Below are 25,654 nucleotides of genomic sequence, written 5' to 3' on the forward strand. Positions count from 1 at the left end.
GAGTATCCGAAATGAATATTTGGAATGAGATCACTTACAAATGCCTATAAACTCCGATATTTACATCATCGCTGACGAATTTTTATGTTTTTTTTTCGGTGATTTGTGTTGATTACTCGGTCAGACCGTTCCCCTATGACAATTCACTGTAACCACATAATTCAGGGAAATTTGAACACTACCGAACAGATAGCAGGTCAAGTTGGGTGAAGAAAAGCCTCAGTAGGATCTGATCTGGGAGCGGATGACTCGATTTCCTGTCGCGCATGCGTACATGCGTTGCAGAGGTTTCTCTGTTGACAAATATCGGGGGAGGGTCCACTGCAGCGTAAGTAGAGCTTTGTTCAGGGTGGAATAATTCGGCATAAATGAGAACAGAGGGCATAATGTACATGTATTGACCTCTACCTAAATGATCGTTTCCCGCTATTGCTGGCGCTACCCATGTGTATCCACAAGGCACGAAAGTGCTTTGTTAAACATCTGTGCAAACCACTGGGCCGAATATTGTAGACGATAGGTAGCGACATGTGCCGAGTTAGCTACAATGAAACAGTGGGCTTCCGGAAGAACCTCTCAAATTAAAATGGGTGTTTACGCTTCTGTCGAAAATTATCCGTTGAGACATGTTATAAACAGCGAATTATGTAAGGCATTTGTGAATTACTTTGGATTTAATGTAAACACACTTCCAAAGTGCCGCAAACTTAAATGTCCAACGTGAATTGTAGACACTATTCCAAGTTATGCTCTTATTTTGAAGGCAAAACCCGTCAGTTTTTGTTGCCGCTCATGATAACGTTCAGCCTGACTCGACTCCAGCGAAACCTCGTACCACAAGCCACCTCAACATTTTACAAACGTCATTTCAGGTTTTGCTCGGGTCGCTGGCGAGTTGTTACCCGTCGGCCAGGTTTTCGTCTGTTAATATCTTCTTTTTTTGACAACTCATGTTCCACAGTCTGGCTGAAGGCGGTCTCCTCGTCCAAGACTGTCGGCAGAAATGAAGGGGTGAGTGTGAGTGGGACTTAATATTCGCCATTGTTAACTCATAATAACAAAAGTATATATATATATATATATATGTGTGTGTGTGTGTGTGTGTGTGTGAGAGAGAGAGAGAGTGTGTGAGAGAGAGCGAGCACAGTCCGATGTGTCTGTTAACTCCACTGACTCCTGCTCGGTTTTTTTTTGTTGTTTTTTTTTAAGCCAACAGAAAAGCCCTGAACCGGATGGGAGTATTACTGTCAACGAAGAAGGTATGACCAAAACAAAAACACATGTACGTGTTTTTAATGACTTACAAACCACAGGGTCATGCTGTGAATGACGTAATTGCAAATACAGTTTTAGTACTTAAGAAACTCTTAATGGAAACCATGAGTCGTTCCATTGCTTTATATCATGGGAACATGTTGTGGTTACAAGCTGCTTGTCATTTTCAGCCAGTAAGAGTCACTAAAATTGCTAGAAGTGATATTGATAATAGGAGGCATGGTGGTGCAGTGGTCAGCACTGTCGCCTCACAGCAAGAAGGTTCCGGGTTTGAGTCCTGGCTCAGGCAAGGGGTCTTTCTGTGTGGAGTCTCCATGTTCTCCTTGTGCCTGCATGGGTTCTCTCTGGGTACTCCGGCTTCCTCCCACCATCCAAAGACTTGCAATTGGGGACTAAGCTAATTGGATACTTTGAATTGACTGTAGGTGTGACTGTGAGTGTGAATGGTTGTTCGTCCTGTGATGAACTGGCGACCTGTCCAGGGTGAACCCCGCCTCTCGCCAGAAGCTGCTGGTATAGGCTCCAGCCCCCCTGTGATCCTTAACAGGAATAAGCCTAAGAAAATGGATGGATGGATATTGATAATACTTTTAAAATCTTACACGTGTTTGTGCTCTGTTAGGCTCTGTAGCAACTGCAGAGGACCCGGCAGCTATTGCAGCCATTCAGTCTGCAACCACCTTCAGTGATCAACCCATCAAATATCTTTTCAAGACGGAAGGAGCAGGTGGACAGGTAAGCAGGGGAGCCGTGACTGTCACCAAATCTCAATAAGTGTCATCACATTTTTTATTGTTGTTGACATTTTCATCAGTTCATTTGGAATATTTAGCATCTGCTCTAAAAAGCTAAGTCGACGTGCATGTTAAAGTCTGTAAAAATAATAATTGGTGTCCAAGGGGGAAGCTTCTTGTCACTCCACTCCATCTCACACTGCTAAAAACAAACCAAGTCAACATAAGGCAGAAGGTCCAAGGAAAGACTACACAGAAGTCACAAGGTCCCCCAAGGCTGTCGTAGTTGATCAGGGTTCTAATACCAGGGAGCCTTGTTTTGAAAGGTTTCGTTTTCATGACTGTTGCCACCGCTTGTTTAACTGGAACAGACAAAGAAAAACAACTCCTAAGAATGGACAGGGGTCTGTGTCAAATAGCACAGACAACCATAGTACATGAGGTTTCACACATTAACACACATTATCACATACCTGCAGTACTGATGTGAATGCAGTAACATGGATGAAAACACCCCTTAGGCCAAAACAAAGAAACTTCGGTGAATATTATGGTAAGTAGCAAGTAGTTGCTAGACTTTCAAATCTATTACAGTATATTAACAATGGAATCCTCCACTGCTGAGAGTGCCGGGTAATGCTTTACATCACAGCCCACAAATTAGATTGTTATTACCATGGAATCATGGGTTGTAATGGTGCACCTCTGTAGGACTGACAAATAATCAGGAACAAGATGCGAAGTTGCAGAATATGAAATAGCTCAACTACGGCTAAAGTACTGTGAGTTTTCTTAGGAACAGGGGACAAAATGGAATTCAGATTATATGCAATCCAGAGCTGTGTTCAACCTGTTTGATAAAACTACAATCCCTGACTGATGTTTCAGACCATCTGGTTTCAGGGTCCAGACCCAAGCTATTTGGTTAGCATTTTCAAGTGAGGCAGTAGAATAGCCTGACAATGAAAGCTTTTCAAAAGCCTAAAACAAACCAAGTCTCATCAAAGCCACCGTCTGCTTAGAAGATGGAAGGACAGTTGCAGTGCGATCTACTAAATAAGATCAGCATAAATCCAGCTGTTCAATTGAATTTCAAATAACTGATGTCACTCTAAGTTTGTCAACTGAGGTCCTTCCTGCCATCCAGTTGCTTCTGCTGAAGGGCTGCAGGAACAACAGTGACTCCAGCGAGTGATCAGCACGTGTCAAAACTCATCTTGTGTGTAACATTCACCTTGTAATTCCTGTTTAGTTAAATGTTTCTGGTGCCGACCAATGAAGACAGCATGAAATTACAGTTGCAATCATGAAGATACTTTAGTGTTGGGAATATTGCCCGTGACTGCACATAACATGGTAATTGAGCCAGTGACGTCACCTCTATCTTTCTGTACATGTGACCCACTTCACGTATCCATCCCTCCATCCATCCATTTTCTAACACAATTCATCCCTTAGTTCAGGGTCGCCAGTCCATCAAAGGGCCATCAAGAGCAATCAGGGGCTTGGTATCTTGCTCAAGGATGCATTGACATGGTCAAAGGGGGGACGTGTGGATCGAGCCAGCGACCCTTCTGTTATTAGATAGCCACTCTACTTCCGAGCCATGCCACCGTCCACTTCACCTAATGACCTCCTAAATGATGAACGGTGTGTTTGCTGCAGTTGACGTAAAAAGATATTGACAAGTCTGTGTAATGTGTGCTGCCCCAGGTAACCTACCGAGTGATCCAGGTGTCAGATGGCCAGTTGGAGGGTCAAACGGATGGTGCTGCAGGAGTCAGTCTGGTCACAGGTTTCCCTGCTACCACTCAGACTGTTACTCAGGTGAGACCAACACTGACCACCTTGAGTATCAGAGGCTTATATTACTTGGGGAACTCATGTGACTTTCGAAGTTGCTTCTCATCTTCTGTGTTTTTGTTCTCATTCTCAGTGTTCCCGTCCTCTATTTTCTGTATTTGTTCCATTTGCCAATAAGGTTTTTGTGGTGTTTGCCTGTCAGCAGTCTTTTCCAAACTTCACATGTTTGGTAATACTCCCACCCTAAAGATGTCTAGAAGCTGAATTTAAGTCTTTAAGCCTGATATAACAAACATCATTTCACTGACATTACAATGACAGTTCTATAGTATCTTCTAGTGGACACAAAAAGTGATATTTGACTTGTTAGTCCTGCTCCAGTCAAAGTCCAAATATGATCAGGTTTAGCCTCCCTCTTGTTCTACAGAACAGCCACACACTCTGATGTGGCCCACTCATCTTGCAGCTTTAATTGGGGCCCGAGCACCAAAGTGACATGAGCCAAATGTTTGCCTTGGCGGAGGTTTAGACTCTTTGGGTGCTCGCATGTGATTTCTTCTGTCCCTAAATGAACTCTGATGTTGTTCAGGTCGCCTCTCAAAAGCTGCTACAGTGTTTTCGTCCTTATTTCACAGTTTTAATTGGCCCTTTTGCAGCTGATTAATGGCAGTTTTTGCAACAAATATGCAGATGAAAGATAGCCTGGCTATCAGATGAATCTGCTGGCTCATGCTGCTCTGATGGTGCAACACATAACTAAGAAAGCTGCTGTTTTTTTTCCCTGTTTTTGCCATCACTCTGCCAGTTCAGACCAGGGGTGGATGATCAGCTCTCATTTAGATAGTCCAGTCATGCTTGATAGAAATGTTGTCTCAATTGCAAAATGGGTGGGAGGACTTTCTTTCACAGCACGTCAGTGAGAAGCTGACAGAGCGCACTCACACTTGGCCAGGTTGCCTTGCTGAAACCCCGTTGACCCTCTCCCCACTCCCCTGCATCTACATTGCTCCAGGCTTTAGTGCATTTACGTCATCACTACCAGTCAATATTTGGGAGGGAATCTCATGGATCTGATGTTATATTCGATTACTGATGGTTGTTCATTCCTTCATCACAGATTTATGATCACCAAATGAAACAAGTTTGGATCAGGCAGAACTTTCCTTTCTTATCTATTTTCCCCCAGTTAGTTGCTAACTGTGTTAGCTCCTTGGTGGTGGGTAGGTAGTGGTCAGTGTTGTTAATGATCCAGCCGATGATGACGCTGATGAGGAGGGTAAAGCAGTCAGGTGATGACTCTCTTTGGGTCGTCACACTTGCGATCACTGATAAATACAAGTATTCATGTGAGTGACTGCTAGTAATTTTATACGCTTAAAAGATAAGAGCTTTCAGCTTCAGTGATAATTGGATCACATGTTTTTGCTGATCAGGGTAAAACAAGACTTCATGTCATGAATATGTGTTTGACTTCAGGCTGTGTTCTCCCAGTCGGAGGGGTTGGAGGGAGACAGTAGTGCTGAGACACAGTACACCTACTATCCTGCCACCATCGCTGACGCCACAACTGGCACCATGGTGACAACAGTGCAGGCTTCCGATACACTGCTGGGCCAGCCCACACCCACAGGTGTGACTAAAGCTAAAAGAATGTGCGTGTGTGTGATTATACACTACGATAGTGTCTTCTCTGCCGCTGACATGAATCTGTTTTCCAGGACAGCTCTATGTGATGATGTCACCCCAGGAAGTTTTGACAGGATCCAGTCAAAGGACAATCGCACCTCGCACCCAGCCATATATCGCGTACGTTTTTCTTCATTGAACAGAATAAAAACCCTGCAACACATAAATGAGGGGGAAAAATGGTCTTATAAACCATCTGTTTTGTAGAAAGCAAGAGGCCCCTCGCGCTTCGAGAGACGAGAAACGGCGAGCGCAGCACAACGAAGGTTAGTAAATGTTGGACTGTATTTATCTACTCATGTTGAAGCAGGTACTTAAAAAACAAGGAGTCATCATTATTTGTCACATCAGTTGAGCGCCGGCGCAGGGACAAGATCAACAACTGGATTGTGCAGCTGTCCAAGGCAATACCCGACTGTAATGTGGACTACACCAAGACAGGACAGGTATGTTTGGGTCTCCGTTCCTACATCAACCCTCAGATGCTTCCAAAGAAACAGTGTTTGTATATTTTTTCATGCCCTCTTTTGTTTGTTTCAGAGTAAAGGTGGCATTTTGTCCAAAGCCTGTGAATACATCAAGGAACTAAGACAGAGCAACCTGAAACTGGGGGACGATATCAGTACCCTCGATCGCCTCAGAATTGACAACCAGCTGCTCAGACAGGAGGTGGTGACAATATGAATGCGTTATCAGTGAGAAAGTGGGCAAAAGTCAGGATGGCATCAGGGCCTGCAGAGCTGTAACTGAGTTTTTTTTACCATAAATTCACTCTAATACTCCACCAAAATCCATCCATTTTCTTCCGCTTGTTCCTATTAAGGGTCGGGGGGGGGTGCTGGAGCCTATCCTAGCAGCGAGAGGCAGGGTTCACCTTGGACAGGTCGCCAGCCCATCGCAACACATATAGACAAACAACCATTTGCACTCACAGTCACACCTACGGTCAATTTAGAGTATCAATCAGCCTCGTCCCCAATTGCATGTCTTTGGACGCTGAGTAGAAGCCAGAGTACCCAGAAAGAACCCACACACACAGGGAGAACATGCAGACTCCACACAGAAAGAGCCCGTGCCCAAGTCTGGACTCGAACCCAGCACCTTCTTTCTGTGAGGCCACAGTGCTGACCACTGCACCACCGTGCAGCCACTCCACCAAAATGAAAATATTAAACCAGGAGAGGGATGCCATTTGACCACCTAAAAATGTGACTGAATTTTGATAATTTCAATGAAGTTGTCAGTAATTATGTTGCATTTTGTTCTGAGTCTTCATATCAGCACAAAGTGCTATTTATGATAAATATTACATTATCACCAGTGATTATAACACACTGTAGAGAGTTAGCCCACCTCGACAGCTGCGATATAACATCAGATCCATGAGATTCCCTCCCAAATATTGACTGGTAGTGATGACGTAAATGCACTAAAGCCTGGAGCAATGTAGATGCAGGGGAGTGGGGAGAGGGTCAACGGGGTTTCAGCAAGGCAACCTGGCCAAGTGTGAGTGCGCTCTGTCAGCTTCTCACTGACGTGCTGTGAAAGAAAGTCCTCCCACCCCTTTTGCAATTGAGACATCATCTCTATCAAGCATGACTGGACTATCTAAATGAGAGCTGATCATCTACCCCTGGTCTGAACTGGCAGAGTGATGGCAAAAACAGGGAAAAAACCCAGCAACTTTCTTAGTTATGTGTTGCACCATCAGAGCAGCATGAGCCAGCAGATTCATCTGATAGCCAGGCTATCTTTCATCTGCATATTTGTTGCAAAAACTGCCATTAATCAGCTGCAAAAGGGCCAATTAAAACTGTGAAATAAGGACGAAAACACTGTAGCAGCTTTTGAGAGGCGACCTGAACAACATCAGAGTTCATTTAGGGACAGAAGAAATCACATGCGAGCACCCAAAGAGTCTAAACCTCCGCCAAGGCAAACATTTGGCTCATGTCACTTTGGTGCTCGGGCCCCAATTAAAGCTGCAAGATGAGTGGGCCACATCAGAGTGTGTGGTTGTTCTGTAGAACAAGAGGGAGGCTAAACCTGATCATATTTGGACTTTGACTGGAAGGTGGTCAGTGTTGGTCTCACCTGCTTTGTTAGTGTCTCTGGTTTACTTATAATGGGAATGAGACCTTTGAATTGTCCCTTCTTTGTAAATCTGGATCACACTTTTGAGAACACTTAACAAAAACTAGTTTAGGAGCATGTGCCACCCCAGTATTGGTTGTTTAATTATGTATAGATGGAGATACGGTTATGAGTTAGTCATGTATGTTATTAGCACTGTTGGCTTGATGGAATTTGGCGAGTCACTGCTGTCGTGTGTCCTCTGCTCAGGTTGAAGACTGGAAATCCAAGAATCAGATCCTGAGGAACCTTCTGCGACAGCATGGCATTGTGGGATCATCCAGCACAGACCCCCAGTGAGAACCCTGTGGCCAACGGGTATTTTTTGAAGACGACCACACATGGGCCAAAAGAGTACTTGAAATGCTTTTGAGATACTTTGATCAAATGTGCATGAAAACATTGAATATTATCCTATAATATTCAATCCGGCATCCTTGCTAAATAAAACCTTTTTAATATTTGCTTTGAGGAGTTTTTAAGTAATCCTTTTGCTCTGGTTCATACAATTCAATTGTAATAAGATTTTGAAATGAAAAGAGAGGAGAAGGTCATATCAGCAAAGCACCCCATTGAATGTCTTCCTCTGCAAACCTCACGATTGTTTCACCAACATCCAGTAGAGAAAGCTGTAAGACATGACCAACTAATCTATCATGTCCATCTCTTTACCTACCCGCTGCAGTTCTGTGTTTTATTTTAAAGTCTCAAAACTACATTGTATGCATGCTTTTGACCTTTTTTTCCCCCAATTTTTTTTCTTGCCTCCAATCTCACTTTGACCTGATGATACTAAGTTTGCAATCCAGTTCATAGTTCAGCTCTTAGGCTTTGTATTTAAGTCTTTTTCTATGTCCTTCCATTTAGCCTCACTGGGGACAATAATTACATTGCAACAATGTAACTAAGTAAAACAGCTGGGGATGGTTCAAGCTTTGCATTGTAAGTAAGCTCTGTATGTCTTTCTAATTAAAAAAACAAAATGAAATACTCTTATTCTTACGTCATTATTTTCAATTGGTAAGTGGCTCAGAAACATTGAACAGCGACGTGTATGTTGTTCAGTCACTACGCACCGTCCATCCATCCATAGTCTTCCGCTTACCGCCGTTAAGGGTGGCGGAGGGGCTGGATCTTATCCCAGCAGCTACGGGCTAGAGGCGGGGTTCACCCTGCACATGCCGCCAGTCTATCGCAGGGCCAATACATAGAGACAAACAACCATTCACACCTACGGTCAATTTAAAGTATCCAATCAGCCTCGTCCGCATGTCTTACGGTAGGAAGAAGCCAGAGAAACTCCACACAGAAAGATCCCATGCCCTTAGCGGGACTCGAACCCGCAACCGTCTTATGAGGCGACAGTGCTATCCACTGCACCACAGTGGTCATTGCATACATATTTTACAAATGCAATACAGTACTGAAAAGCAGCACGTTTCGGGTTTATTAGGTTTTATTTCGTAACTTCATACCGGAAGTAGTTTCCTGTGACGTGTAGAATAAAGTCGTGGCTGCAACGCTGTTTAGATAGATCTTTTGGGACAGTATATACAGACGTCACACCAATGATTTGTATTCTGTTGGTAGCTGGTCATGGCGCGGTTTTAGACGCTCAAATTAAGGTACGTGTGTCTGGTGCAACAGAAAGACGGCAAACAAGTCAGGGCAAAGTTCGAAGCGAGGCGCTCTTGCTAGTTTTCGCCAAACTCCGTGTAGATTATGCTAGTTTAAAGCTTTGCCATCAAACGGCTTTAATTGATACACATGTGAATTAATTCACAAGACATCCATTTCATTAAAAGGATGAATATGTGCTATCCGTGTATGTATTTTTTCAGAAAGCCACGCCATTTCTTATTGAAAGGACTCATTTCATCTAACTCTGAAAGGTTCACTACGGTGAAGTCTGGTAGACTCGAATGGAATGAATTTCAGTGGAAACCCTTTGCTGGAATTGACTTCTTTCATAAAATATTTACATTTGTTGATAACACCTATACGATGAATTGGTGTTGGTAATGTGTTTTCTACTTGACCTTTGTAAAAGCACAATTAGCTGCGCTTGTCCCTCGTCATAAAGAGTTAATGAAAAAGATTGTGTCAATGAAGTTTGGCGTGACGCTCTGTCGCAGACGGAAGGTGCTGCCAGGGTCCGCTGTTGAGTTATGATGTGAATCGGTACAAGGTGATGCACGTCATTTAAAATCTTCCTCACAGTGATACAATATTCAAAAGACCCACGGTTCACTTGTAGGTGGGTCACAGGTAGCTTAAAGACTGGGGTGCGCTCCACAGCAACAGGCATACATTTAAATGTTCTTATATCCTGTGAGTCCTCATCCATCCCTCATGCCTCCAGAATGATGAGACTGGTTTGTACAGCCACCTCACTGGAGTACCAAAGGCCTTGCTTCCTGGCATTGGAGGAAAGAAGATTCTTGATTTTTGGTGGGAAACAGTCAACATGTGCGTATGGGAGACTCATGGCCCGGCAACATGAGCACATCTGGAACATTTAAGCAATTTAACTAATTGTACATCGGATCTTTCCATAGGCGACAGTTGTTCAGCGAAGTGTATCTTGTCACCAATGCAGACAAGTGAGTGCAGAAAGATCCACATGCAAGACCCCATTGATTCTGATAAAGATGGTCCTTTTGGTTGCAGCTTTAACTCTGTTCTGTTTGATTAATGGTGAGTAGGTATAAGCACTATGAGCGCTGGGCAACAGCTAATGACTTCCCGGTGGAGAATGTGATAAATGACGGTAGCACCACGCTGGAGGACCGTCTCGGCGCTGTGGCAGACCTGGAGCTGGTCATACGTAGCCGTAAGCTACAGGATGACATCATGGTGGTACGATCAATGTGTCCGATTAGACTACTCACACAGTTGTGCAGGTAAATTTCACCGTTGAACAACGTAGATTTCCCTCTTTGTGTAAACAGATTGCCGGGGATATGCTGTGTGCAGACCAGAACTTTGACATTGCTCAGGTTATCCGCTTCTTCAGGTCAAAGGTGAGATTGTTATAGTATACATTAACCATCGTCTGAATTCAGATACGAGCGTGTTTGTGTCTGTGCTGCAGCCGGGTGAGTTGATTATCTACTACGAGCTGGAGGAAGGTGAGAAAAGCTGCTCCAGGGGCATCGTGGAGGTTTGCCCTGACACCCATAGGTAAGGAGAGAGAAGATAAATCACTGTACCATTCGCTTCTGTAGATGGCAGCAGGTGTTTTAACTAGTATTGTTCTATGAATCAGGATTACTCATTTCTTGGAGAAACCAGAGGAAGGTCGGACAGCCTCGCGACTGGCCAGCGTGGTGTTCTACTGCATTCGGAGAGACACACTCCCCTGCCTGTCCGACTTCCTCAGTCTGCAGACGCAGGCCTCAGACAGATCCTTCGGACGATTCTGGGTTTGTAAAGAAATTTTAAAACAGCCCTTGGATTTTGTTTGTTTCTGTTGGTACTTTTATTAGAGATTAAGAAAAATGTTTTCTGGTTGATATCAATATCCCCTGATAGATGAATATGTTGTATTAAACTATGGCGCTTGTCAATATTTTTAGTTGAATATTTGCTGGCAGATTTTGATATGACTATATCATTTTTCAGCTGTCAGTAGCTACTATCACTGTAGAAATGTTTATGATCCATTTGCTTTTCATTTTCAAGGGATGTTGTATTTTGGCTCTTTCTTCTTCCTCAGGAGAGGCTTATTAATGAGAAGCAGCTTGATGTGTTTGGAATGAAGCTTCCCACTGGCTTCCAGCTCATTGGACAAGTGGTTTGTATTTTATTTCATTTTATAGACTAAAGAACTAGTGTGGAGGATCGAGCAACATCGAGTGGTGAATTTACAGATTGCAAACTTCACTCTTAAACTTTTCAAGCGTGTGGGAGAAGCCACAGTTGAGCAGAGATCAAATTTGTGCTTGAAAAATAATGTTGGGCGTAAACTACCCTCTTTTCCGGAAACTTGCTCATACATTCATATCCGTTGCATATATGTACAATTATTCACCAAAATAGCCTAACAAACTCACCTTATATTAGGATCTAGATCATAATCAAACTTGCCGTTTTCCAGTGATCTGGTTGCTTACTAGCTTGTTAGCTCAGATGTTGTTTTATTCAGCAAGGGGGGAAAACGGCAGCTGGCAAATGCCAACCGAAATAATTCTCCAAAGGCAAACCTGCAAAGCTCAGATGATAGCATCATTAGCAGCTAAGGCACTGAGTTAGCAGCCGTTACGGTTCAGAGAAGTTATCTCTGTTACAGTTTTGATATGTGGTAGTTATGTTGACCAACACTACTAATGTTTTTCTGACTGTTGCACAGCACGGGTTTTACTCCGATCAGTCCAGTCAATAAGTGTGTTTGTCATTAAGCTTGATAGTAAGAACAACTGACATCTAGACCTTCAGTAGGAAACGTATGACAGTCAAGCAATTTGTTGTGCAGAAAACAAAACATCTTATTGTTTCATTTTAAATCTGCTGTTGTAGAAGTTTAGCTTTTGGAAAGCAAAAGTCTGTGTTCTGTCTGGGAATCTCAGGGTCTGTCCGACTACACCAAGTGGCTCACTCGCTTCTCCACCAAGCAGCAAGACAACCCTGCTAAACACATCACGTGTCGATCCTACGCCAGGTCAGAAACACCACCTCAAAACATGATATTCAGATTCTTTTTTTTATTCCCGCTGGGGGCAAATTCCGCTTTTAGTCATTGCAAATTTACCCTAAATTCTCTTTGTCATTCACAACATTAGTAATTCCAGAGAAGTTACAGATGCATATTGACTTGCAGGGTCGGATTAATGGGAAACCCATCAGACGGCTTCAACGGGAAAACCATCGCTATGACCATCTCTAACTTCTGGGCGGAGGTGACTCTAGTGGAGAGCCAAACCTTGGTAACACGCACCTTGAAGCGCACGCATCTTCTACATCACCATCAGGGAGAAAAGATGCAAATATCACTGTGCTTTCACAGGTTTTGGTCCCTCACCCACTTAACGACCCCACAGAGTTCGGGAGCTTGCAAGATCTGTTCCGCATCAGTCGGAAGGAAGGGTGGGTACATGTATAAGGAGCTTAAATACGTGATGGTGTGTGTGTCACCTTCTGCATTTTTCTACATCTTACCTGATCGTCTGCTGCAGGTACCTTGGAGGCCTCCGGCTGCTGCAGGCCACCTGCAAGAAGTTCTACCAGTTCTGCTCCAAGCAAGGGTGCGTACACCAGTCAACGGTCATGAAGAAGTTCTTGAAAATTTTGGGAAAAGTAATTGAAATGAATTCAATTCACAAATACTTGTTACATTGGTGTGTAAGTGGTTCGATGAGAAAAATCTCTGTTGGTTTTATTGGTAAGATCAAACCACGTTGCTTGTCAATTTGACATGGATTTGGGTTTAGTTTTAATGTGTAAACAGATATTTTTAGAGAAGGAATATTCATGAATGTTTTCCTCCAAGGTGTAAAAAAAAAAAAAAAAAAGCCAGACAAATGTATTGGTGTGTAAACCCTAAACTTAGGTATGTGTCAGTACTGCTAACTTTCTGCAGAGAGTGTGTATTTGCACAATATTCTGCTTCCAAATGTAGTTTTTCTACCCGTGTGTACAAGTTAAATCCTGAAGCTAGAGAGGAATTTGTGTTCAATTTTGACTATTAGGTCAGCAGACATAATGCACAGCTACTCGACAGTTGATGCTTCTTGTAAATTGCCTCACCCTCTCTGCTGATGTACCTTCAACTCCTGCATTTTGGTCTCTGTAGCATTGCTCTGACAAAGCAGAACTTCACGCTGAAGTACGACACCAACATTCCTCGCCAAGTGGTGAGAATCTGCTCGAACACTGGCGCTCAGCAATTCACAACACCAAGTGTCAAGTGCGAAAGCATGACATCAAACTAACGTCCCGTCTCTCCTTCCCGCAGGGCCTCGCTGGAAGCAGGTATCGGTGTTTACACGATTTTTCATTTAACCCATTCACCCATGCGACCCAGGACAACGTGAGGATTGTGGAACTTCAGATGGATCAAATGATTTCTTTCATTCTTGTCCTGTGCAGCGCCATCGTCTCAGCGACCCTCAAGTGTCTCATGAAATATTACAACATCACAGACGATGTAAGGATAACAGCAACCTGCTCTGTCTCACTGTGGCATCCATCGTCCACCTGTTGTTGAAAAACTCTTCAGTCGTGAGAAAGCGGCGTTAATTTCAGTTTTGCTTAAGTAACAGAGTGACAGCGGTGCAAACGTACTCCTGCCATAAAAAAAAAATACATAACCACACAGTTTTAAACAGGGAAAAATAAACAAAGTGAATAACCAAAAGGCGTCTTTGGGAAAGTCGTCAAACAGACAAACAATTGGATCCAGATTTGGATGTCATCTCCAACGTTTTGCACAATAAATAAAAACAACAGAACCAATCTCATAATCTCACAACATTTTTTTAATATATTTTAATTGTTTGTTTGCTTCAGGATCTTCCGAAGCCAGTCCGAGCGAACTTCATTCTCAATGTGGAAACTGATGAACTGTTCATCACTGCGGGCCTGCAGGACCGGGTCGTGCAGGTCGGTATCACAGTGGAACCAATGTTAAAGGAGCATGTCAGCTGTTTTAAGAAATACTGTTCATGCCCATCAAAATAAGTCAAGAGGTTTGATAACCTCTCCTCTCCACATGCATTATGAAGCTCCAGACCCCCACTGGACGGCTGACTGCTGGTGAGCTTAGCTGCAAGGAAAGCTACTGTACCAGCTACTGTGGGGTGCTGGAGCATACTGAGACGGCTTTCTTCACACCCCACTGGTAGTGTTTATTGCAGCTAAGGCAACCCTGGTGGGGGTCCAGAGCTCCATAATACACACAGAGAGGAAAGAAGGGTATCTGTCTGCATTTCTGGTACAAAAAATGATGGACAACCTGCACTCCCCCCCGAAACGTCCTTTAATGCCTTGTCACTCCGATGCGGTCCCACAAATTGGCCACTTCTTTTGCTTTGCAGGTCTACGAAGGTTTGGTCTACATGGATTTTAGCAAGAAGCTCATGGAGGAGCGGGGTTATGGTACTGATGTCGCCGTAGATCTCTTAAGGACTAAACCAATGACGCCAATCTTTTGTAAAAGCATGTGTTGTCCGTTCTCAGGGAACTACATTTCTATGGACATGAGTGGCCTTCCTCCATTCTGGCTGGCCTACTTGAGTGACCCCAGTGACTCTGGACGCATCCACAGCAACGTTCGGCAGCGGTGGCTCAGTGGTACACCGCCGTTATGTACACGTTTTTTTTAATCCTAATACAATTTGTGTATGATAGTTTGTCATTAATTTTGTGGCAAATGGATGGTTTTTCATGTGTAAACGGACATTTCTGAGAACTTATGGTCGTGAGAATTTGCTATTTAAACCTTTCTGCTCTGGAAAGCATCTTGAAAAGGACACAGTACTTTAACGCTTCTCTCTCTTTCCACAGAAGAGCCTCTCGTCATCGAGGCCATGAGAACTTTCGCTGAGCTCACTGATCAGGCAAGGTAGGTTGAACTAGTTCCTTCTCTTTCCTGAGTTCAGTCCTTCTTGCAATATCATGGATAGAAAAGTAAAGGCCAGATATAATGAATTCCGAGATGAACAGATCAATTATTTTCAGCTTTGTGCTGCAGGCCTTCTGAAATATCATGTAAAGGAGTTTGAAAGGACTTCTACATGTGCTGTATCTGTTTAAAACCCACCTGAATAAGTGCTCTTACGTGACATTTGAGGTGACCTTTGTTTCACTGCAGCAGTAAGGAGCAAGAGTAATTGAGTTTGAAATGTCTTGCTCTCAGGACAGCTTTGCAGAGCAGAGACTGGAACGGTCTGGCACAACTGATGGACCAGAACTTTGAGCTGAGGAGGTAAAAAATGCAGTTTGATTATTAGCCATTGCGTTTTTTTTCTTTATTTTTGATGAATACCCGTACATACCGCAGATATGATGGTTGGATCTGCAGAATTACTTTTACAAGAAAGGAGTTTGGAGTTCACGGAACATTGACCGGTCTTCCCCACAGGTCTGTGTACTCTGACGACTGCCTGGGTCCCGGCAACCTCAAGATGGTGCAGCTGGCAAAGACGGTGGGTGCTCCATCCGGGCAGGTTGCTCCTTTTCCATCTCTTTACCCGCTCTTCTGTAAACCCTCTCATAATGTTTCTGCCGCTTCCCTCAGTTTGGCTCAGCAGTGAAGCTACCAGGCAGTGGGGGCGCTGTGGTGGGTCTCTGTCTGGATCAGGATAAACTGGTAAGACTGGCCACATAGAGCTGGGAGCTGCTCACGGTAAACCTGGCCCTTCCGTACCTCTCCAATCCTATAAAAGTAGATAATAATAAGTATTAATGTCAGTCTTATCTTCTTCCATGGTTTTGTAGGTAATAGAGATGATGTGCTCTTAAGTCTTTTGAGTGTCTTAACAGGCACTCAAAGTTTGATAAGTTATCATAATTTTAATTATTGTCTTTACATGACCTGTTAGACTCGCTCCGAGTATGGAGAGTTGATGTGTCAACTTCACTTTGGAAATTCTTGGGATATTGGAAGACGGCTCTATTGGCCAAAAAAAGAGTAGTTAAAAATGTATTGTGAGTCATGGTCAAGAAATTGTATGCATTTTTCTTAAATGATCATATTCACTGAGCAACACAGAAATGAAACCATTGTAATATAATAGAAATGCACACAGAAATGAATGGTAAAAGACAAATTATAGAACATGTTCAATCTCCATCAAAGACCAACATCTTTTTGATTGACGTCTAAGCAATGAGACTTCTTCAAGTGTCCAGTGACAGTTACATCAACTGCAAATAAGGAAAACCATGGTCTCACAGCTGCCGTGACAGTGTAGCAACATGCAATATGTCTTGTGTCCACCAGGTGGAGATGAGGAAAGCTTTTCAGGAGGCGGGCTGCGTCTTCTGTGTCATCACACCATACAACCCATCTGCCTGCAGTGTCAGCAGCCAACCCTAACCTCACCTCTCCCCACGGCCTAGCCAGGTCACTCCAGGCCAATATAGCACAACATCTATACTGTGAATTCATAACATGTATCATTATATACATGAATATCATGCACTTAGGGTTATTTGAAAGCCCTCCAGAGTTAAAATCTTTGACGAAAGCTTGTGTAATGATGTACAAGAGGAAAACCAAAATAATTTTTGGGGCAGTTTCACATATTTCGTCATGCTATCACTACAGAGTCTTGAGAACAGTGCTGGCCAAATTCAGCCTGCCATTTGACTTTGTTGACCTGATGTAATGAATGGATTTTTTTTTTTTTTTTAAATGTGTAAAACTAATAATAAAAAATAATTTTAGACAATTATACCATAAAACACTGTCTATGTTTTGGGGCTGAAATATGCTTCTTAAATATGTATTATCCCTAATACTTTTTTCATAATCTGATCTGCAATAGGGTCAGCTTGGTAGAAGAACCAGCAGTATCAAAAACAACGTTTAAGATTGATTTTAATTCTGCATCACATGAATTAAAGCCATAATCGTTTTTATATCTGTATACTAAATGCAATTTTTGTACACAATTAAAGACAAATTTGACCGATTTAGGCATTTTGTGTCATAATTTAACATTTACTTTAATTACTTTCATAGATGACAAGAAAAAGCCACGAAGCCAGTAAAAGCAGCATTTCTACTCTGCCGTCCCACTGAGAGCTCTTTCCAGTCAGCACATCTAATTTGCTGCTTCCTCCAGTGGGCGGAGTAGCGGGGCTCTGCCTGACCGTACAGCGCTGCTCGCGGCTCTGTTTCGTGCTGTTGCAGTCCCCCCCTTCCACTCATGCGGACCCAGCAGGAGGACTGCTGGAGGACTGCGTCGGGCTTCAGTTGGTCTGGTTGACCCGGTGGACCATGGCTGCCAAAGAGGACCTCTACAGTAAGATTCTCCCTCGGAGGCTCCGACAGAACCGCTTGGGTTCTGTCAAATGTGTGTCCAACCTGGACGTACTATTATCCATGGGCTTCCCTACACCGAGGGCGTAAGTACACCGTCCGAAACGCCGTGTGTGCGTGGAGTGCTGGGTTCATGTGAGGGGTCAGCCCTTGCGGGGCCATGGCCGCTGTGTGAGCTCTCTGGAGGCTCTATGGGAGTTAGTGGACCGGTCACACGCAGCATCCCTCGCCGTTTCCCCGCATCGCTTTTCAGCGTGCGCAGCTAGCGGATACGTTTCCTACATACTACTGAACAGCAGGAAGGAGTGAAGGAAAGTAATCAGATGCGTTAAAGAGACTCGAGTGGAGTCGATTGCGAGTTAACTGGACGGTAAAGTGAGACAACATAAATTGGGAAGAATGAGACGAACCACTCAGCTCTCAAATGTCACATTAACATCGTGTCTGAAAAGCGTTTATTTGTATTTACATCAGTGGAAAGAAACGTGTTAATGCTTCTAAACTTTTGTCTTCTTTTATTTGTTCTGTTTCTTTTTAAATTGGCCCATATAGCAACTTATGTAATATTATGGCAAAGTTGTCTTGAGTTGTCATACGCATCGTTCCGAACGGGGGAATTGTGTGTGTGTGTGTGTGTGTGTGTGTGTGTGTGTGTGTGTGTGTGTCCAGCTGTTGAATGGAAGGACTGTCTTTGACCTCAGTCACAGACTGTCACTGTAAACTCAACACTACTGTATACGGTGCACTCATGTACACACATTATACTGCCACAGATACACTAGGATGTATTATTTTGTCCAATTATAGGATTAACATTAAACATATTTGTTGCCCTGAACTTACAGGGATTAATAGCATTAATTTAAAAAAAGAAAAAAAGAATTACAGTCTGAGCTACACCAGCAAATCAGTATACACCCCTGGCATCGATTGGTGGTCATTGATTAAATGGACACTGGGAGAGTGATGGTGTGCAACATGAGTGGAACAGCGTAACATAAAAAGTGGGCATAAACCTTAAAGGACATACGGAGGCTGTTTTTAAAGGAACACGCCAGCTTTTTGGGAATTGTGCTTATTGTCCATCATTTTTTAGAGCAAGGCCAGCAGATAGATATCCTTCGCTTTATTGAGCTCCTGACACTCACTGGTTGACAAGCCACTAGACAGCATGGCTGCGATGAACGCTAGCAGCGGGGCGGGAGAGAAGCCTCCCTAGGACCAGTAGTCATCCACTGATATAAGAGGTTTTGGTTTATTTGCTGACTGAAATCATGATCAGGCTTGTGAGGTGTTGCCTCAAGTGGACCTGGCCAGAAAAGTAGTTCAGGGTGTGTATCTGTCACTAGAATAACAACATCTCATCTTCTTGACTTTCTTCCATGGCGAACGTGAAGTGCAACTCTTGCTCGATTAACGCAGGCAAAAGCTATTTTGGTGAAAAGTATTTCTGATGACTTTTGAGAAAGCTTACTCTGCTACGCCACTGCTTGCGTTCATTGCACCTAAGCTAACTAGCAGTCAGTCACCCATTTGTGGTCTGAAGCTCCGTAATGCACTGCGGAGAGGAGGAGAAGAGAAGAGGTAGGACTGTAAGCACATTTGCCAAAAAGTTAGCATTGTTCTCTAAAGCAAAATAAATCAAATTTTCTTTATTGGCGTGAGAAACAATTGAGTGGTTTCCTTTTATAACACCTCTGGTATTCATTGGGAGTCTTTTATTTGGCACCAGGTAAATTGAAGTCCAAATTCATTCGCTCTGTCAGCTAGTTAGTTGCTAACTTTGTCTGCTGTTGGGCATTGGGCAGGAAGTGTCCTGTGTGCAGTGAGTCATACAGCTTCCTGCTGCATCTTGGGAAAAAAAACATTGTGGACAGGAGATTTTTGGGGAAACAAAATACTAAATACAGTAAACTGAAGCTTTTCACAGAGACGAGCTGGAGTTTAAATCCATTTTTTTATGAAACGGTTGACTAAAAAGATCGCCTTTCGGAGAACTCAGTCCATTGATCCACTGTTGATATTATCAATACTGATTAATGAGGCTTAAAAGCTGAGTAGCACAAATTTAGAGAGAGTAACTACTAATCAGCTTAAAAAAAGTGACATATTCTGCCCGCAAAATAAGAACTTTTACCTTTTAATACTATATCATTACCCTTATTATGGTGATAAATACCCCATAAATGGTTATAAAATTCCAAGAGGTATCAAAGGATATTAGATATAATAGTCAATGTTTACCATGAAAAGGAAGCTATTATGAATCATTTTTAAGATATATCACTTATTGTTCAGTGGTGTTTGGAAAACCATAGCTTAAATGGTTAAAACTCCATTGTGTCATATATCAATGTGTTGGTAGTAGCGGGGGTTTCTGTCCAGATGATGTAAAGTCAAATCATGTTTTCATGCTGGGAGTCTTTGCACCCTTTTGCACCCAGACTAGTGGGACACAAGGAGGTGTGTGTGTGTGTGTGTGTGTGTGTGTGTGTGTGTGTGTGAGAGGGAGGGAGGGAGGGGGGTGTGTTTGGGTGGTTATTTGTGAAAGTATGCTCTGGTTTGCTGAATGGATGGAGCAGACTACAATAATAGGCCCCCAGGCAGGCCGGCGCTGGCCTACAACACGCTCCCTCAGGGAAGCCACAACCTCTTTTATACCAGCGCATGACTGCTCGGCCTTGCCGCAGCCACTTATTAATTTCCTCTCACAGTCTGTCTAAAGAGGTCGAGGCACTACATTTCCTGACTGACCTCAGGTGTCCTGATGCTGCTGTAAAAAGGATTTTCTCTGTGTCGAAATATTGACTTGAATCAGGCAGTTGTTCTGGCTCGTGTGTGGAGGCAGTTGATATGTTGGCATCAGTGATATCAATACCAGAGGAAATGATTGACAACATAGTTACTGCAGATATATGACATGCAGATTCAGGGCTCGCATTGTGGAAAATATTGGTATTTATCATGAGTTAAAATCCACATCCAATCCAAATCTTGTTTCTCATGTTGCCCCTCCAGGTGGATGTTTGAGTTTCATCACGCAGACGTGAATGAGCAGACTTTGACGTGAGAGGCCTGCTTTCACAGGCACAGTTTCTAAGTTCTCACCTAAAATCTGTATTTAACTGTGAAACTACAAGCATCAACAGTCATTTTAACCCTTCAGGTCCCTTCAGGTTGGATACAGCTAGCACCCTGCACATCATTACAATAGTTTAACTTCGATTCATATGGGCGATTTACACTAACAAGTTAATAGTTTGAAATTGTACCTCCAGTATAAATTTGTGAAAACTGTTAGTAAAGCTGATCATCCATTTATTTCATTGCGTCAGATGAAGAGGAAACCGACAGGATTGGACCAGGTCCAATTTTTCAGGTATCAACCCCCCCCCCTCAAAAAAAGAAATACACTTAAAATCTAATTTAAAAAGAAGTGAAAAGCAAGAATGGAATTTGTGAGGCAACAGCCCAGTAAATGTACTAAATGAGTTTATTCTACATGAAAGTGTAAAAGTCTGATATGAATAAATAACACCAGGCTCCAGATAACTCTGAGAATAGCGTACTGATGTTCTCCTGTTAGTAGACATGCTCCTCTTCCTAGGAAGAGGAAAGGACCATGGTTAAGTTACTCGAGGTTAATTCACCAGGAAAAATAGAATCAATTGTACACGTTATTGTTCTCTCCAGAGAGAAAAGGCTTCCGGGAAGTCACAAGGTGCATCAGATTTTATACATGACGGCCTTGTGCATGTCAGCTAAATCCTAATGTGATGATCAATTATACATGACATTCTAGCTGCTGCCCTGAAGACTCAGAGCCGGACACAAGCATCGACGAAGTCTGTGGTCAATTTTTGTTGTGGACGCGAAGATTCATGGAGCTGTAGGATTGAGTGGAGAAGCAGTTGACGTCAGTGTCTACATTTAAACGCACTCAAGGTTCTACCACTATTCCTGCCCTTTTGACCTCGTTCAGAAAATGACAATATTTCAAAGAGTTTGCGTGGCATGGAAAATGAATATCACATCAATAACCCTGTTTATACGCAGCTGCGTGAATTCTGACTTGCGGGGCTTATCAGAAAAAGAGTGGGTGGAACTAAAGTTTGCTTTCATTGTTTCCTTCCAGTCGGGTTGAAGTACACACAGTGGGACTTCGCAGTATGATTTCCTACATGACAACAGAATTTGAAATGTTTAAAAACGGCAAATCATTGAAATAAAATGCCCTGATGCCCACATTTTGCTGGTGATAATTTTGACCCTTTACCTTCGCCACGAACCAATGTGTGCGCAGGGGACAGATTTTTCTCGAAAACCTTCAACCCAAACCTGACAAAAAAAAAAAAAAAATTTGAAAACCTTCAGGTCAAGTGATGAGGAATAAATAATGAAAAAGACAAAGAGGCAAATCAGTAGTTAGCAGTAGGTGAATGCTTAGTTGAAGGCTTTAATCCGGGATACTCAGATTTGACTCCTGCATGTCCATTACAGCTACATTTGCTGTCTATACTTGTGTGCGATTGTAGGTGTTTCTACTGTATTGACGAATGCATATTCGCCCTACAGCAGTAGAACCCTTTTCCCCTTTTGTCTTTCCCCCTTCGTCTTCATATCAGAATTGTTTTTCGGCCTGGAATACACCGTGTTCGTCAACAACATGTAACGTGACTGTAGCAACGGTCGTTTCAGTCAGTAATCAACTGCAGAAACTACACCAACCACATGAGTCAGGTGACACAAGCGACATTTTTTCAGGGCTAATCTGACTTTTTTTTTTCCTTTTACCTTACAACAATCCGAAGTTTTATTCTAGCAATTTTGCAGCTTTAAGCATTAGACCATTCAAAAGTGTTAGAAGTATCTCTTTGTATTTGAGATGTATTTATTTTACACGCCTTTTTTTACTTTTTCCCCACTCTCAAAGTGAGTATTTCCTGTTCAAGAGGGATGAGAACGATATTCACCGTAGGGAAATAGAACAAGCATTTCAGGCTTTTTGTTGCTTCCCCCTCAGTATCCCCGTCCTGCTTTTATTGTAGCCGCAGCTTCCTTATTCATGTGATGGGATGCGTACCTTGAGATGGTATGTTTGATCTTAATAATTAAAGTTAGTTTAGTTTGCTGGAAACTGTGTCATCTTCTCTTGTACCCTCACTGGAGTAGACAATAACCAAAAGTAGGACTTCAAAGAACATGGCCTGTAGCACTTTTAAAGCGTGTGTCCCAGCGCTGTATGTATCAATTAAAGTTTTAGAGACATACAGGAAAACTTCACGGTTCTCTTATTTTCAGTCGGTTTTAGCTCTTAACACGCAGATGCTGTCAGCAGTCCATGAAGTAAGATTTCTCACTCGGACGCCCACATCCTCTGTACTCATGTTGCTGCCATACTGAGAGCTGCAATGAGCTGTTAACTCTGTGACAAATCAACACTCAAGATATTTGAATTTATGGTGTGCTAACCCAATGCTGATTTTGTATTTCCATCTAATTTCGCAACATCTGTAGGCCTAGGATTTTTCTTTTCTTTTCTTTTCTTTTTTTTTTATAGCTGAGCTCAAGCTTTGCACATGAGCTGGTCTGAGGGAGGAAAGGAAAATGTTCTCATGCTCAATGTAGTAGTCTTCCACTTCTGCTACATTTGCCAGAGCTGTAGTGTATTCCAGCAACGGGACTAAATCTGAAGTGCTGGGGAGTTGCTAACTCATGAATTATTGAGTCATTCCCTTGTTTTTTTAGTCCAGTATCTTTGAAATGCAGATTAAATGAGCTTATTGAGGAGGTTTGCTTCTACTCTGCCCTCACAAAGTGGTCTCGTCTCTTTGGGACCATTTGAGGATGTTTTCAAAATCAAAGCTCTCTACCTATGATTTAATTTGATGAGCCATTATTCTATATCTTGGTCAACAGAGAGACTTTAACAAGGTCACAGAAATGTCATTAGTCTCCTTCCTGAAATAGGAGAGGTGCACAACTGTCTGGATATAGCTGCTGCACTTCCACTACAGCTTGCCGATCGTATCAGGCTTCATTTGAAGCTCTGTCCGGAAGCAGGGAAACAGACAGCGCTATCAGATTATGAGGCCATTGTCTTCACTCAAATATCTTACTGCGTGGAATTCAAGGTACTAAAGCTGGCAGGTTTGCTTTACAGATGACCTGCAAGTAAGTTTGATACATTTCGAAAGGACGGACATCATCTTGAAGAGTTCTTGCTCATACGAGCTTATCCAGAGGTACCTTTATCTGGCAAATTGTATGATTTTTTTAGTTTTTTTTTTGGTTGTTGTCGTTAGGTGTGTAATGACCAACGTGGTCCCGCTTGGTCCTCTCCTGAAATTACTCCACAGCCATTTGATATTAGATTTAGCAGAAGCAGTAAGGGTAGAAAAGATTTGGAAATATCGTTCATGTATGATGTAATAGTTGACGCATGCATGTGCAATCTTTCAAAAACACGTAGTACTTTTCTAGAAATTGTGAACGGATCCGTCATTGAATTTGAATCTGTCTTTGAACGGTTCTTGATACACAAATATTTTTAGGTGGCTGTCAAGGGAAATAATCTCAAATATATTTGTCATAAATGTGGCATCACTGACATTTACATGAGCAGCCAGCAGAATGAGGAAGGAAGGAAATCAACTGGCCAGAGAGATCCAAGCGCTGGACGCTATCGATGACATTCTTTGATGACACAAAACAAAAACATGGTGTCACAGAATTTGATGAAGAAAACAAAATCAATTGTAAAATGTGGAATATTGTGTCATTTCAAGTTTTGTTGTTTTGGGTTATTGTTTTTTGTTTTTCAGTCCGCAGCATGAAAACACACACACATTTAAGCGCTGTCTTTTCAGCCTGTGTGTGTGTAACTTCCAAAGATACAGCAGAATTCAAGATTTAAAACAAAACATGGACAGAATGATGCAGTATTATATTGATTTATATATTTATTTATGTTGAGAGAATGAAACATGTAAATGGAAAGAGATGATGGTGAAGAAAACTAAATCTTGAGAAAATAAAAAGTATATAGATTTGATAGGGCGGTAGTCTTCAGTACGCAGCTCCTAGGACAGATGTCCGGCTCCAGTTGCTCCGCCAGCAGTAGGCTTCATTTAGGCCTGGAGGCTGCTGGGAGGGACAGCTGTCCTGTGCAGACGCTCCTCCAGCAACCCCCACTTTTTCTCCCTATTTAGATAAGCGCTTTAATGGCAGTAGTTTCTTAAGTACAATAACCACTTCCTAATGAGTCTTCATTGGTCTTTAAACAAAAACATGGTCCCATGTTGACCCCAGTTGTCTGGAGGTTGGTACAAAAGTAACTGCTAATCTGAATCTGGCTCCACTGGTGAATAACAGACTTTATCAGAAGAAACTAAAGCTAGCGAGGAAGCAGAAGCAGCCGACAGAGTCTGCTGCTGATGCCGCTGATGCTGCTGATGCTGCTGTCAGACGTCGGACAACTTGGGGTGTAATGTAAATCGTTTTCATTTGGATTTGATTTATACTCTGTCCCATAGCTGGTAAGAACATTTCAATTCATGATTTAAGATTGTCTTGATTGAGACACCATTCAAGAGTCCTGAGTACTGAGTCCCCCAGTACCAGAGCCCCCAGTGCCTGAGCAGTCATTGACATCAGCCATTTACAGCATGAATTTCACGGCCGAAAGAATTCACAACCATTTTAATTTAATATTGATATCAAATTTGTACAAAATAGCATTGATGTCAATTTCACATTCATGTTTTTGGTCATGTTTTGGGGGCAGCAGAAACCAGATTTGACCATCATCTCCTCTTAGATTTTTAGGTAGAACTTGTTAGAAAAAGTCGTTTCCACATCCAGTTGTATTGATTTTGAGTCTTGACCTCAATATTAACTGTACTTCAGGCCATGGCTCACATTGGCCAATTTAGACCAATGATTTGGGCAGACCTGAGTCCAAACTTGCACCTACTTGCAAGTTTCGTCTTGTGCCAGTCTGCAGCATTCGGAAACCTGCTCAGTCTACACCACTGCA

The 25,654-nt window shown here is 42.7% G+C and overlaps 3 protein-coding genes across 6 annotated transcripts in view; all 3 read left to right on the forward strand.

Annotated features, from left to right (window-relative positions):
- The first annotated feature begins 273 nt into the window (after nt 1-273).
- On the forward strand, nt 274-8,097 carry usf1 (upstream transcription factor 1). 2 transcript variants are annotated; one of them, XM_086215993.1, is made up of 11 exons: nt 274-328; nt 962-1,011; nt 1,210-1,259; nt 1,898-2,010; nt 3,723-3,836; nt 5,289-5,442; nt 5,531-5,618; nt 5,706-5,764; nt 5,850-5,944; nt 6,039-6,167; nt 7,842-8,097. In XM_086215993.1, exons 2-11 carry the CDS (start codon nt 1,004-1,006, stop codon nt 7,929-7,931), a joined length of 900 nt encoding a protein of 299 aa, XP_086072119.1. In that variant the 5' UTR covers nt 274-328; nt 962-1,003; the 3' UTR covers nt 7,932-8,097. The 2 variants fall into 2 exon arrangements, with proteins under 2 accessions (XP_086072119.1, XP_086072118.1); XM_086215992.1 differs by lacking the exon at nt 274-328 and having other exon boundaries at nt 340-1,011; nt 1,217-1,259.
- Nucleotides 8,098-9,120: 1,023 nt separating this feature from the next.
- On the forward strand, nt 9,121-17,260 carry gkup (glucuronokinase with putative uridyl pyrophosphorylase). 2 transcript variants are annotated; one of them, XM_086215124.1, is made up of 23 exons: nt 9,121-9,256; nt 9,994-10,100; nt 10,190-10,234; nt 10,337-10,490; nt 10,583-10,654; nt 10,726-10,814; nt 10,900-11,056; nt 11,350-11,427; nt 12,200-12,291; nt 12,451-12,556; nt 12,637-12,716; nt 12,806-12,874; nt 13,423-13,483; nt 13,585-13,601; nt 13,719-13,776; nt 14,139-14,231; nt 14,666-14,726; nt 14,808-14,921; nt 15,135-15,192; nt 15,487-15,555; nt 15,712-15,775; nt 15,868-15,939; nt 16,573-17,260. In XM_086215124.1, the coding sequence occupies exons 1-23, from the start codon at nt 9,200-9,202 to the stop codon at nt 16,666-16,668; spliced, it is 1,869 nt and encodes a 622-aa protein (XP_086071250.1). In that variant the 5' UTR covers nt 9,121-9,199; the 3' UTR covers nt 16,669-17,260. The 2 variants fall into 2 exon arrangements, 1 of the variants encoding a protein (XP_086071250.1); XR_015118037.1 differs by lacking the exons at nt 15,712-15,775; nt 15,868-15,939; nt 16,573-17,260 and having other exon boundaries at nt 14,808-14,936; nt 15,487-15,538.
- A 232-nt stretch (nt 17,261-17,492) lies between these two features.
- Nucleotides 17,493-25,654, forward strand: part of ubash3bb (ubiquitin associated and SH3 domain containing Bb) — a 44,036-nt gene continuing 35,874 nt past the window's right edge. For both annotated transcript variants that reach the window (XM_086215994.1, XM_086215995.1), the window contains exon 1: nt 17,493-17,702. In XM_086215994.1, the coding sequence (XP_086072120.1) occupies nt 17,575-17,702 (128 nt within the window). In that variant the 5' untranslated portion in view covers nt 17,493-17,574. The remainder of the gene's footprint in view (nt 17,703-25,654) is intronic.

Source organism: Aulostomus chinensis, chromosome 10, assembly GCF_037954235.1.
Source record: "Aulostomus chinensis isolate RoL2024-O1b breed Wild chromosome 10, RoL_Achi_v1.0, whole genome shotgun sequence".
NCBI lineage: Eukaryota > Metazoa > Chordata > Actinopteri > Syngnathiformes > Aulostomidae > Aulostomus > Aulostomus chinensis.